The 14,345-nt window shown below is 44.1% G+C and overlaps 1 protein-coding gene across 18 annotated transcripts in view; it reads left to right on the top strand.

The window, feature by feature from the left end:
• The window catches only part of PARP6 (poly(ADP-ribose) polymerase family member 6), a 35,283-nt gene extending 26,941 nt beyond the window's left edge, over nt 1-8,342 (top strand). For 17 of the 18 annotated variants that reach the window (XR_004258639.1, XR_004258636.1, XR_004258638.1 and 14 more), the window contains 4 exons: nt 6,227-6,306; nt 7,001-7,064; nt 7,236-7,320; nt 7,962-8,342. Coding sequence is in view for 13 of the 18 variants with exons in the window: in XM_032244715.1 (XP_032100606.1) it covers nt 6,227-6,306; nt 7,001-7,064; nt 7,236-7,320; nt 7,962-8,064 (332 nt within the window). In the remaining 5 variants the exon portion in view is untranslated. The remainder of the gene's footprint in view (nt 1-6,226; nt 6,307-7,000; nt 7,065-7,235; nt 7,321-7,961) is intronic. The other variant, XM_032244716.1, reaches the window with a different exon arrangement.
• Nucleotides 8,343-14,345: the final 6,003 nt, after the last annotated feature.

The raw sequence follows: 14,345 nt of genomic DNA, 5'->3' as shown, positions 1-14,345 counted from the left end.
GCGAGGTCAAGAGATCGAGACCATCCTGGTCAACATGGTGAAACCCCGTCTCTACTAAAAAAATACAAAAAATTAGCTGGGCATGGTGGCGCGTGCCTGTAATCCCAGCTACTCAGGAGGCTGAGGCAAGAGAATTGCCTGAACCCGGGAGGCGGAGGTTGCGGTGAGCCGAGATCGTGCCATTGCACTCCAGCCTGGGTAACAAGAGTGAAACTCTGTCTCAAAAAAAAAAAAAAAAAGAAAAAGGACACAAATAATACAATGACCAAAAAAAGCAGTACAACTATAGATACAGCAGAATTTAAAAAGGTAATAAGGCTGGATGCAGTGACTCATGCCTGTAATCCCAGTTCTTTGGGAGGCTGACATGGGGAGATCACTTCAAGTCAGGCGTTCCAGACCAGCCTGGCCAACATGGTAAAATCCTGTCTACTAAAAATACAAAAATTAGCCAGGCATGGTGGCATGCACCTATAATTCCAGCTACTCGGGAGACTGAGGCAGGAGAATTTCTTGAACCTGGGAGTCAGAGGCTGCAGTCAGCCAAGATTGAGCCAGTGTATTCCAGCCTAGACAACAAAGCAAGATTCTGTCTAAAAAAATAAACATAAAAAGGTAATAAGAATTATCTACATTATGCTAATAATTTGAGAACTTTGATAAAATGGATACGTTCCTAGAAAAAAGATAACAAATCTGACAAGAAATATTGTATAGCCATAATACTGTAAAAGAAATAAAAATTGTTTTAAAATGTCCACATACAAAAAACTTCACCAAGCCCAGACAGTTTTACAAATTAAACTTTCAAGGAACAAATTATTTTAGTTTTATCCAGAGTCTTCCAGAGAATAGAAAAAATGGAATTACAAATCATAAAAGATTGGTAAATTTGACTATGTTATAATTAAAAACTTCTGGCTGGGGATAGTGGCTCATACCTGTAATCCCAAGACTTTGGGAGGTTGAAGTGAGAGGATTGCTTGAACTCAGGAGTTCAAGACCAGCCTGGGCAACATGGCAATACCTTGTCTCTGCAAAAAAATAAAAATAATTGCCTGGTGGCATATGCCTATAAGTCCTAGCTAGTTAGGAGGCTGAGGCAGGAAGATCACTTGAGCCCAGGAGGTTGAGGCTACATTGAGCCATGATCATGCCACTGCACTCCAGCCCAGGCAGTAGAACGAGACCCTGTCTCAAAAAAGAAAAAAAATTAAAAACTTACATTCATCAGAAGACACCCAAAAGGAAATGAAAAGACAGGCTACGAAAAGACAGGCCACAAACTGACAGAAGACATTTGCAGTACATATAACCACAAAAGATTAGTAATAAAATTTTTTTTTTTTTTTTTTTTTGAGACGGGGTTTCCTTCCATTTCCCCGGGCTGGAGTGGAATGCCGCGTTCTCGGCCCACCGCACCCCCCGCCTCCTAGGTTCAGGCAATTCTCCTGCCTCAGCCTCCTGAGTAGCTGGGATTACAGGTACGCGCCACCATGCCCAGCTAATTTTTTGTATTTTTAGTAGAGATGGGGTTTCACCATGTTGACCAGGATGGTCTCGATCTCTTGACCTCGTGATCCACCCGCCTCGGCCTCCCACAGTGCTGGGATTACAGGCTTGAGCCACTGTGCCCGGCCAAAAATGTATTTTTTAAATGCTTACAAATCAGTGAGAAAAGGTCAACCCTAAAGAAAAACAGACAAACAGCGTGAACAGGCTTTCACTGAAGAAATATCCAAAAAATATGAAAAGTTGCTCAACCTTCATTTATAGGAAAGTAAAATTAAGACCAAAATGACTTAACATTTATTACCTATGTGAATTGACAAAATTAAGAAATCTAACACCTCTGATTGTATCAAAAATTGTAGATGAGCAAGATGTCCTTTACTGCCTATGGGGATATAGATTGGTACATTCATTTTGTAAGACAATTCAGTGTTATTTCATAAATCTGAGCAGTTTTATCCCTGTGACCCAGCATTTTGTGCATCCAAAGATTATACATGAATGTTCAAAGCAATACTGTTTGCAACAGCAAACCTTGGAATCATCTCAAATGCTCATCATCATGATAATGGATAAGTGCATTTTAGTGTAGTCTCACAATGGATTATTATTCAGTAATGAAAATGAACAGACCTTATTGAAGTGCAGCAGCATGGAAAAAATCTTAGTAGTATGTTCAGTAAGAAGAGGCAAGTCCCAGAAGACAGAGTGAGATTGTGATGCCTTTTTTTTTTTTTTTTTTTTTTTTTTTTGAGACGGAGTTTCACTCTTGTTACCCAGGCTGGAGTGCAATGGCACGATCTCAGCTCACCTCAACCTCCGCCTCCTGGGTTCAGGCAATTCTCCTGCCTCAGCCTCCTGAGTAGCTGGGATTACAGGCACGCGCCACCATGCCCAGCTAATTTTTTGTATTTTTAGTAGAGACGGGGTTTCACCGTGTTGACCAGGATGGTCTCGATCTCTTGACCTCGTGATCCACCCGCCTCGGCCTCCCAAAGTGCTGGGATTACAGGCGTGCGCCACCGCGCCCGGCCTGTGATGCCTTTTTTATATTGTTCAGAAGCAAAATTAGACATTGTTTAGGCATATATATGCACTGTGTGTGTGTGTGATAAAACTAAAGGAAAAAGAAAAAATAATAACTCAAATTTCAGGATAATGATTACCTCCAAAGGGAGGCAGATAGTTAGAATGTAAGTCACTGGTAGTGTTTTAGATTTTGAATTTAGTTCTTTGGTTGGGTCTCTAGGTATTTATTGTCTTATTAAAAAATAATGTATCAAGAAACAAAGATTATGATTAATCCACACAGGGCAAGTGCCCAACACATATTTATTGAATATGTGAGTGAATCTTATTCTTTGTGCCTGGCGTCCAAAGTGGGGTTAGGGTTGGGATAGTCTTCTCAGTTTCTTTGTCTAAATTCTTCACTTTTTATCTTTGTCTCAGCCTAAGCATCCCTCTGATGAAGTTCTTTTGACTTTCTGAGTAGTGAGATTCTCATGGTTCTTGGTTCCCACCAAGATTCTCCTTGTTTTCTCCTTATTTCCTCCCTTTCCTTCTATTTCTCCCCCAGCCTTCGTCTACTACTAAGTGCCTGAATACCTTACTACTAAGTTGCCAGATGTGTTGACATTTTGTCTTTCTTCATGACTTAACTGATTACATAAAGATATTATAGACACCTTTTATATTCCTCTCTCAAAAGGTAATTGATTATAGTTACAAAATACAGAATTTTATTTTGCCATGGGAGGGCCCAGGCAAAATAAAATTCTTGGAGTTACAGATCATCTAGCTGAATCCCTTATTACTTCACAGATAAGTGATATACAGAAAAGTTAAATGATTTTCTCATAGTCACACAGCTAGGAATAGCAAAAATAGAGCTGCAATCCAGGTCTCCTAATGTCTAGGCCATTGTTATCACTCTATGATATGGTTTGGCTGTGTCTCCACCCAGATCTCATCTTGAAGTCCCATGTGTTATGTGAGGACCCAGCGGGAGGTAATTGAATCATGGGGGCAGGTTTTTCCCGTGCTGTTCTTGTGATAGTGAATAAGTCTCATGAGATCTGATAGTTCTATAAGGGGGATTTTCGCTGCACTAGCTCTCTCTTCGCCTGCCACCATCCATTTAAGATGTAACTTGCTCCTCCTTGCCCTCCACCGTGATTCCCCAGCCATGTGGAACTGTAAATCTATTAAACCCTTTTTCCTGTATAAATTACCGAGTCTCAGGTATGTCTTTATCAGCAGTGTGCAAACGGACTAATACACTATATTAGACTGACAGAGTAGACCTTGCTTCAATGACAGGTCTCTGAGGGCCTTATAGATACGTGAGTATGTACAACAGAATATGGGGGGAAATGTGTGCAAATGTTCCACTTACCGTAGTTACTCCAGCATTTGACCAACTGTCTTGTATGTTTTCTACCCTATTCTTTTCTGGTTTTCTGTTTTTTCTTCCTCAGACTATCTTTAGCTTAATGGCATTGGGTGCCCTGTCGGAGTAGGGGTGGGTATAAATAGCGTTCATGTATCTAGTAGAGGCTCCAGTGACTTGGCCATAAAGTTCAGGTTGAAATAGGGGACATTGAAAAAGGAGGTGATATACTCCATCCGTTTGTTTAGTCTTGTTTAGGGACTTCTGATAAGTGCATACTCTGGACACAAAGCATCTAGGAATTATTCTAGCCACCATGATCTCAGGGTCTGGCCTCAGGAAATGGAACGCCAATCATTGAATCAGTATGGAAAGGACAGTGTGCAGCAAGATTGGGGTGGGACAAGATTTGGTTTATATCATAAGGGTCATCTCTGAGACCTGTCAGAAAAATCAGATTATTCTTTATTATCTTCTTATCTGCCTCCTCTGGAGTATAACCTGAATGGGAATTTTACTTCTTGTCACTAACATACCCAGTTTGAGAGAAGGTCATGATGTTTGGATGGAGAGCTGAACATAGTTAAGGCTAATGGGGAAGGTGAAAACAGAGGGGTTATGAGTATCTGTCCTGTAAAAGGAAGAAATTGGCAATTCAATCCTTGAGGCTCTTGGTATTCTGAGTTTTGTTCAGGCCCTACCTAAACCTGTCATGAGACCTGAGTGTAAGTGCATGATGAATTGATAGCCTGAGTAGTGAAGAATGTCAGTTCAACAGCTGCCACTATTTCTATACCATGGCTATCAGAAAACCGAGGACTGATCAGAGTGGAGTTAATAATAATAGAAAGTTCCAAGGTAGAGTGGTGAGAGTGCTTATGACCTATAATGATAGTGTCATCTCCATCTTTATCTCTCTCCTTGTGGGACACATACACAGGCATGTGTGTGCACATGCATACACAATTTTATCCCTAACTGTGATAAGATTGGGTCAATGACAAAGCTCAGTACAGAGACTAACGTCTTACCCTCAAACCAGAAAGAGTGAGGAGTAGGAGCACACAAGCACATTTTCATATCTAAATAAGAAAATTCCAAGTTGAGTCTATACATGCTATAAATGGCTAAAGATGGTAAGAGAGTTTATGGAATTTAATGTGGAAACTAGATGGAATGGGCACTTCTTTCTCAAGCTTGGGAAGACTTTTTGAAGTAGGATCCTTCAAGGTGGTTGCCATTGTCACTTCCTGTGCAAAACTGTTCATCACTTAACTGCTGCTGAGTCCTTTTCTCTTGAATGACTGGTCAGATTTTTTTTTTTTTTTTTTTTTTTTTTTTTTGAGACAGAGTTTTGCTCTTGTTACCCAGGCTGGAGTGCAATGGCGCGATCTCGGCTCACCGCAACCTCCGCCTCCCGGGTTCAGGCAATTCTCCTGCCTCAGCCTCCTGAGTCGCTGGGATTACAGGCACGCACCACCATGCCCAGCTAATGTTTTGTATTTTTAGTAGAGACGGGGTTTCACCATGTTGACCAGGATGGTCTCGATCTCTTGACCTCGTGATCCACCCGCCTCGGCCTCCCACAGTGCTGGGATTACAGGCTTGAGCCACCGTGCCCGGCCCGACTGGTCAGATTTTTAATGTAACTTTGAGACTAGGGCAAAAAAAAAGACTTGCTCTGCTTGCTCCCTTTCCATTCATTTCACTCATCCAGACACTTGACACCAAAGTACTGATGTCCCACTCTCCTGGGCCCCTCACTCCTGGCTGATTTCATGTGCTACTCCCGTCTTAGAACCCTGCAGTAGTTCCCTAATGTTCTGAGGATAAACTTTAGTTGCCTTAACAGGCCTGCAAAGCCTGCTTGATCTGATCCTAGCTTGCTTCTTCTATATTATTTCTCACCACTCCTCTGCAATTGACTATTATCGCCGCAACTAACACTCACTACCTTATCTTTCCTCCAGGCCTTCTGTATCCTACTACTTCTGCCCAGACATTTCCCCTGTTTAATTAACTCTTCCTAATCCTGTAGTTCTCAGTCTAGCTGTCACCCATGACTTCTTTAAACCCTTAGGCCAGGCTAGTTTCCCTCCTCTGGGCTCACATCATGCTCTGTAATCTGCATCACAACCCCTTACTGTACTGTGTTGTAATTATTTGTTCTTGCCTGTAATTTCCACCAGACTAAATTCTGTGGGGGAAAATATCTTGTTTGTTCTATTCTCTACTATTTTGCTGAGCATCTAGCTCAGTGCTGGGACATAGTAGGCACTTTAATAAACTTTTGATAAATGAACTGGGTGTATTGTTCTGTGACAGGAATGGGAAAAGGACAGCACAGGATGCCTTCCAAGGATGAGCTGGTCCAGAGATATAACAGGATGAATACCATCCCCCAGGTATTGGAACTTTTCTAATGAGGCAGAACCTCTCCCTGGGGCTAATTTAGGCTCCAGAGCTGGACAGGGAAACAGTGGGGTGAGGATGGGTTGGGGAGTGATTTGAAGATTATTTAAAGGAATCAGATATGTTCTAAAGTGAACACACTTCTGGAGTCATGTGTAGCCTAAGTCATGAGTATAAAAGCAGAGGCTGGCCGGGCGCGGTGGCTCATACCTATAATCCCAGCACTTTGGGAGGCCACGGTGGGTGGATCATGAGCTCAGCAGATTGAGACCAACCTGGCCAACATAGTGAAACCTCCTCTAGTAAACATACAAAAATTAGCCAGGCGTGGTGGCATGCGCCTGTAACCCCAGTTACTTGGGAGGCTAAGGCAGGAGAATTGCTTGAACCCTCGAGGTGGAGGTTGCAGTGAGCTGAAATCACGCCACTGTACTCCAGCCAGGGTAACAGAACAAGACTTTGACTCAGAAAGCAAACAAACAAAAGCAGAGGCTGAGTTTACATGAAAATGTAAAGATGGAAACTGTGGCCCTATCCATACTGATTATGGGAAAGCAAAGTTTTTGGGGGGTTACTGGGAACCTAGGATATCTCTGATCCCCACCCCCAATCATCAGCTAACCAGCATCAAGGGAAAGCTGTACCTGTCTACCTGGCTCTGGTCTCCTTTGCCTCCTTCTCTTCCAGACCCGATCCATTCAGTCCAGGTTCCTGCAGAGTCGGAATCTAAACTGTATAGCACTTTGTGAAGGTAGGTAGCTTGCCCTTGTCCTGTTTTTCTGTGTCTCTAACCTTTATCTCTGATGTAACTTTGGCACATAATCTGACCAAGAGTGATGTTGAAGTGGCCTGGCTTCCTTCTCTTGCCTGGACTCTGTGCCATAAGCATTAAATTTATGATTTCTGGCCCTCTTTCTCCCAGTGATTACATCTAAGGATCTCCAGAAGCATGGGAACATCTGGGTGTGCCCTGTATCCGACCATGTCTGCACAAGGTTCTTCTTTGTGTGAGTCTGAGAGGGACTCTGGGGAGTCAGGGTGGGGATGTAATGGTGTGTGGCTACTGGGAATAGTCTATTTGTTATCTGAGACATGTCCTTGGCTACCTGAGTGGAGCTGGCACTGGGACTTTATCACTGGAGGATGGGAACGGGTATAGATTGTTGGGATCTATCTAGAAGAAACCAGATAAGCTGAATCTCTTCCACTATGAAAAGTAGTGAGAAAGGGCTTTGACTTCTGGGATGGAATGGCCATACCTTGAAACAGTTCCACTGATTGACGTTATTCTGGTATTGTTCCCCCTCTTTTTTTTTTTTTTTTGAGACGGAGTTTCGCTCTTGTTACCCAGGCTGGAGTGCAATGGCGCGATCTCGGCTCACCGCAACCTCTGCCTCCTGGGTTCAAGCAATTCTCCTGCCTCAGCCTCCCGAGTAGCTGGGACTACAGGCATGCACCACTATGCCCAGCTAATTTTTGTATTTTTAGTAGAGACGGGGTTTCACCATGTTGACCAGGATGGTCTCGATCTCTTGACCTTGCGATCCACCCACCTCGGCCTCCCAAAGTGCTGGGATTACAAGCGTGAGCCACCGCGCCCGGCCTATGTTCCCCCTCTTAATGCTCACACTTGCCCTATCTTTGGCAGATACGAGGATGGTCAGGTGGGCGATGCCAACATTAATACTCAGGACCCCAAGATACAGAAGGAAATCATGCGTGTGATCGGAACTCAGGTTTACACAAACTGAGGGGGCCCCAGCCCTCGTACCACCCCTGTTACCCCAAGATCCATCTGCCCTCATAAAAGTGTTCAGGTACAGCAGCTCAAGCTGCCCTGAGGAATCAAGGGGCCATTACCAAGGGGCAGGAAAGGAGATATAAGAGGTGGACTTCGTGGTGGAGCGTGACCCAAGAACTGCTCCACATTTGGATGGCCCAGAATGACTCTAACCCCTGACTTTCCCTTTGACTTCACCCTGTTTGTAAATAAAACAATAAAATGGAAGGTGCTGTGGACTGGATATGATCACTGTGGTCTGACTAGCCTTGGAGCAGCACCTGCCCCAGGGTGGGAGACTGGAATTTCCTGTGGATTGGGACTGTTTATGTTGCATGATATCAAAGTTGAGTCCATTTATTGTAGTTTACTACAGATCTATCAGCTTTTTACACCAGTTGTGCAGATCAAACAAACCGAGGATATAGAATATCACTAATGAGTGTTAGTCAAAATTTAAAAGGGCCATTAGGGCATGTTACTTTCTGCACAAAACCTGCCCAGTCTCCCTTGCTCTAAATCTCAGCAACTGGGCCCCTATTCTCTTCCTCCTTCCACCTGTTTCTTCAGGATAAGTGAGGTTATGGGAGAAGTGGCACGAGCAGGAAGGGGTTTGTTTCTAAGTTGAAATCTATAAAGACATCCTAAGGGAATGCAGCATCACTTAATGAAACAAAACCCAAATCCCACAAGCTGAGCAAGGTGGTAAAGGAAGGCAGCCCTTTCTAGGAGACCTAATTGTTTTAGTGAATTTTTTCTTCTCCCTGTTTAAATTCTCATTTCAGCCTTTTGTTGGCCTTTCAGGCTGTGCTCCATGTACCCCAAATCTTAAGTTATAAGCATAGCTGAGTCAGTTGGACATTTCAAAATATTTCATGGTTTTTCTTTTTTGTGACAGGGTCTTACTCTGTTGCCTTGACCTTCCAGGCTCAGGTGAGTCTCCCACCTCAGCCTCCCAAGCAGCAGAGACCACAGCAGGGTGCCACCATGCACGGATAATTTCTGTATATTTTGAAGAGATGGAGTTTCAATCTGTTGCCCAGGCTGATCTCAAACTCTGGGCTCAAGCCATTTGCCTGTGTCGGCCTCTCAAAGAGCTGGGATTACATGCTTTATAAAATATTAAATAAGCATAGAGAATACAAAAAGCATTAAATAAGCCTTGCATTTGAAGGATAGGTTTTTTTATTCTATTACAGCTTCTTGATTTACAAAGCCCACCCTATACTACCTGTTGTCTTTCATTATCTTCACTGTACTTTAGAGGTACCTTGTTGCCTGGGTACTTTATCCTATTTTCTAGTCCTGACCTGCTTTAACATGCAAGTACCATTCTTAAGGTCCATCCCTCTAGAAGCTGTTTCTTTCTTTTTTTTTTTTTGGGACGGAGTTTCGCTCTGGTTACCCAGGCTGGAGTGCAATGTGCGATCTCGGCTCACCACAACCTCCGCCTCCTGGGTTCAGGCAATTCTCCTGCCTCAGCCTCCTGAGTAGCTGGGACTACAGGCACGTGCCACCATGCCCAGCTAATTTTTTGTATTTTTAGTAGAGACGGGATTTCACCGTGTTGACCAGGATGGTCTCGATCTCTCGACCTCGTGATCCACCCGCCTCGGCCTCCCAAAGTGCTGGGATTACAGGCTTGAGCCACCGCGCCCGGCCCTTAGAAGCTGTTTCTTAAACGTCGCTCATTCTTGATCAACACTAGTACATTCTAATTTACAATTCTTCTAAGCCCTCCTCTCCCAGTCTGGTTTCAGGTCTAGGAAATTCACCAAGTAAATGACCTCATTCATCACTGAGCCCATTCTAACTGAAATACCTGTCTCCTGAGAGGAGTTTGTCCCCATCTCTATAGTATTAAGAGACTGCTGACATTATCTTTAGTTTTTGCCAAGAAGGTGCTAGCATTTGTTAAGCACTTTAATAATTTGCTAACACTTTGGATGACTTACTGTGTGCTCGGTAATATAAGTTTTCCTTTCTTTTATTTCTTTCTTTCTTGAGACGGAATATCACTCTGTTGCCCAGGCTGGAGTGCAGTTGTGCCATCTTGGCTCACTACAACATCTGCCTCCTGGGTTTAAGGATTCTCCTGCCTCAGCCTCCCGAGTAGCTGGGATTACAGGCATGTGCCACCAGACCTGGCTAGTTTTTAATTTTTATTTTAGTAGAGATGGGGTTTCACCATGTTGGCCAGGCTGGTCTCAAACTCCTGACCTCAGGTGATTCACCCACCTCAGCCTCCCAAAGTGCTGGGATTACAGGTGTGAGCCACCACACCTGGCCAGTATTACAAGTTTTCTATGTGTATTGACTCGTACTTCTCAGAACAAGCCTATGAAGGAGTCACAATTATTCCTGTTTTGTAGATGAGAAAGCAGAGAGACAGAGCATAAGTAATTTGTCATATTCCATAGCTAGTGACAGGCAGCCTGACCAGACTGCTGTTCTGGTTCTATGTTGTAAAGTCTTCACACTTTACAAATATTTTTTCATTTAATCCTGACAAAGCTGGAAGATATGTATATAATGTCCCACAGCTGGTTAGTGGCAATGCTAAGTTTTGGTTTTTGGTTTTTTTTTTTTTTTTTTTTTGAGGCTTGGTCTCACTGTCACCCAGGCTGGCATGCAGTGGCACGATCATAGCTCACTGTAACTTTGAACTCCTACGTTCAAGTGATCCTCCTGCCTCAGCCTCCCAAGTTACTATGACTACAGGCATGTGCCATCATGCCTAATTTTAAAAAATTTTTTTGCAGCTGGGAATGGTGGCTCACACCTGTAATCCCAGCACTTTGGGAGGCCGAGGTGGGTGAATCACCTGAGGTCAGGAGTTTGAGACCAGCCTGGCCAACATGGTGAAACCCCGTCTCTACTAAAATAAAAAAAAAAACTAGCCAGGTATGGTGGTGCATGCCTGTAGTCCCAGCTACTCAGGAGGCTGAGGCAGATGGATCGCTCGAACCCAGGAGGCAGAGGTTGCAGTGAGCACAGATGACGCCACTGAACTCCAGCCTGATGACAGAGCAACTCTGTCTAAAAAAAAATTTTTTTTTTTATAGAGATGGGATCGTGCTATGTTGCCCAGACTGGTCTCGAACTGCTAGCCTCAAGCAGTCCTCCCAAAGTGCTGGGATTACAGGCATGAGCTACCTTGCCCAGCCAGTGCTGTTTTTAACCAGATCTGCCCAACTCCAGGACCTGAGTTCTTTTAACCTCTCTGTTAGTTTCCTAGACGTTCTCCAGCTGTTCTCACCGATGTCCCAGCAACTGAACTTTGGTGTGTGGCTACTCAAATAGTGTAACATTTCTGTTCAATTTCGAAGATTGTTAATAGATTTTTCTCAGTTGTAAGCATTTCTTATAGTATCCCTGTATCACTGGAATCCAGTTTATCGGTACTAGCAAATGATGGAATGATAAGGAACAAACAGATGGTATATGTTACCAGAAAAACAAATAGCTGAGCTAGCCTCATGGGTGTCACTTAAAAAAAATAGCATCTGTATAATAATGATCTTTTTATGTCAATAAAATTGCAATGAAATTAAATACATCATATGCCAAGAAAAGCAATAGGACTTTTTGGATCTAAGAAGTTTGGAAATGACAGATGATAATATCTTAACATATATGAGGTAAAAACAAAACCCCACAAACACAAGAATGCCTTCATTGTAGGGAAACTTGGGTGGGGACCCTGAGTTTCTGGAGAGGAATCCTCCCACATCCTGGAGCGGGAATTGAGGGAAAGTTGCCTCTTTCCCCTGCCCCAGCCCTGGTTCTTTTGGAGGTGGGGAAGCTGGAGCCCGTGAAACTCTGGTGTGAGCAACAAGGCATTATCCTACACAGGGCCAAGCCTATTACAAATACCACACATACATGTTGACAGCGGCCTCCCACATAGTCCTGGGCTCAAGCAATCTCACTTCATAGACCTGGACATGCTTGGTTAGGACTAGGGTCAGGAAAAGTACTATTTTATTCATTAGTTCCAGGTACAGAGTAGATGGCTATATTTTTTATTTTTGTGAGTACATAGTAGGTATATATATTTATGGGTTACTTGAGATATTTTGATACAGGCATGCAATGCATAATAATCACATCAGAGTAAATGGGGTATCAATCACCTTAAGCATTTATCTGATTTTTAGGTTGAGAAATTAGAAACCCCTGGAGTTTAACCTTCTGTTTCCCTCCTCCTGGTAATTTTCCATCAAGCAGGGTGTGACCATGACTCAGTTTGTGGTGAGGATGTGGCCATCCACTGGGGAGGAGCCTGCTTGATTTTGCCTTTCATTCTGGCTGGTGGGGAGAGGGGAGAAGAGTCTGGCGCTGAGTCATTACAGGGTTTCTTACCAGCTTCTCACAGGATGGATTCTGAGATGGAGGTTTGAGGGACACCACAGCTTCTGGGATCAATTCAGGCATGGTGTTGAGGAAGCTCTATGGGTCGTGCAATTCCTCTTAGAGCCCTCCTCCCCCAGAAGCAGTGGGAATAAGGTAGGCTGCAGCTCATTTGAAGGGTCATTGGCCTCTTTGGAGTACAGGACTTGCCACAAATGCATCAGACCTCTCCTCCTCTCACAGTGAGCCAGAGATGCTACTCTTTAAGTATTATGTTGCTTAGGAGAGGACCCAGAGTCTCCTCTGTCCTAGCTGTCCTTCCTGGGATAAGTGGGTCAGATTAGCTGGCAGCCGCTGAGCAAGGGCAGACACACAGGTGGAGAGTGGAAATGTGTCAGGGAAAAAACAGACTGGTGGAACTGAAGCTGGAGGACCCCTGGGGAGGGGCCCACTTGATCAGGGGTTCACTGATGGCTTCATGATCTTCCAAATCTTGATTGATGCCGCATCTCATCCCTATGTGCTGTGTGTCAGGATGCTCCAGTGTCTGCCTCTCCTTGGGAATGGAAAGAGCCAAAGTATACCCAGGCAGATTACTTTTGGGGAATAGAGTCTGCTTATAGTGTCACTTGCATCTTAGGGGGCCTGAGCTCTGGCTACACTTAAGGGAATAAAAGATGACAGGGCCTCCAAGGGAGTTGCTTGGTGGATAGGATTAGCTCACTCTAAGGAGGCTTTGTCCAGTGAGCCCAGCATTTCTGGGCTAGAGAAAGATTGCTGGAGGTCACATTGGTTGACAGGGTCACCTTGGCTAAGACTATACTTCCATCAGAGTGACCAAGAACTCCTTAAGCTTCTCCCTTCCATTCTAAGCACTGATGAGGCTGCAGGAGCCTGGAGAAACCTAGATACACAGTTGCATTCAGAAAACATTCAATATTTGTTTACTGTCCCTCCCCATGGCTGTCCCTGACACCATGGCCTTCTCATACCCATCTCTTTTCCATGCCTAGCTTGAATGTCTCCTCATGAAGCACGCCCTTTCCACACAGACAGCCTGTTCTCTCTTTATCTCTAACTCCAAAAGGCTAACTTTATCTTCCAGGATTTGTTTGGGGAAACTGATATGCCACTCTTGTAGGCCTGAAGAAATTGTAGGAGTTTAAGGAAGTCATGGAATACAAGTTCAGGCTGGGTGCAGTGGCTCATGCCTGTAATCCTAGCTCTTTGGAAGGCCAAGGCAGGTGGATCACCTGACGTCAGGAGTTCAAGACCAGCCTGATCAACATGGCAAAACCCTGTCTGTACTAAAAATACAAAAATTAGCTGGGCATAGTGGCAGGTGCAGGTAATCCTAGGTACTCAGGAGGATGAGGTAGGAAAACAGCATGAACCCAGGAGCCAGACATTGCAGTGAACCAAGATCACACCATTGTACTCCAGCCTAGGCAACAGAGTGAGACTCTGTCTCAAAAATAAATAAATAAATAAATAAAAACATAAAGTTCACCTGGACTGGGTGCAGTGACCTACACCTGTAATCCCAGCACTTTGGGAGGCTGAGGCAGGTGGATCACTTGAGCCCAGGAGTTTGAGACCAGTCTGGGCAACGGTAAGACCCCATCTCTACATAAAATTTATTTATTTATTTAGAGGCAGAGTCTCCCTCTTGTCACCCTGGCTGGAGTGCAATGGCTCTATCTCAACTCACTGCAACCTCTGTGTCTTGGGTTCAAGCAATTCTCCTGCCTCAGCCTCCCAAGTAGCTGGGATTACCTGTACCTGCCGCTATACCCAGCTAATTTTTGCAATTTTGTATTTTGCCACCATGCCTGCCTATTTTTTTTTTTTTTTTTTGCATTGTTAGTAGAGATGGGGTTTCACCATGTTGGCCAGGCT

The sequence above is a fragment of the Sapajus apella genome, unplaced genomic scaffold, assembly GCF_009761245.1.
Source record: "Sapajus apella isolate SASKATOON/1434 unplaced genomic scaffold, GSC_monkey_1.0 scaffold55, whole genome shotgun sequence".
In the NCBI taxonomy this organism is placed as follows: Eukaryota; Metazoa; Chordata; class Mammalia; order Primates; family Cebidae; genus Sapajus; species Sapajus apella.
Note: the sequence above shows the minus strand (reverse complement) of the source record. Positions and strands in the feature narration are given on the sequence as shown.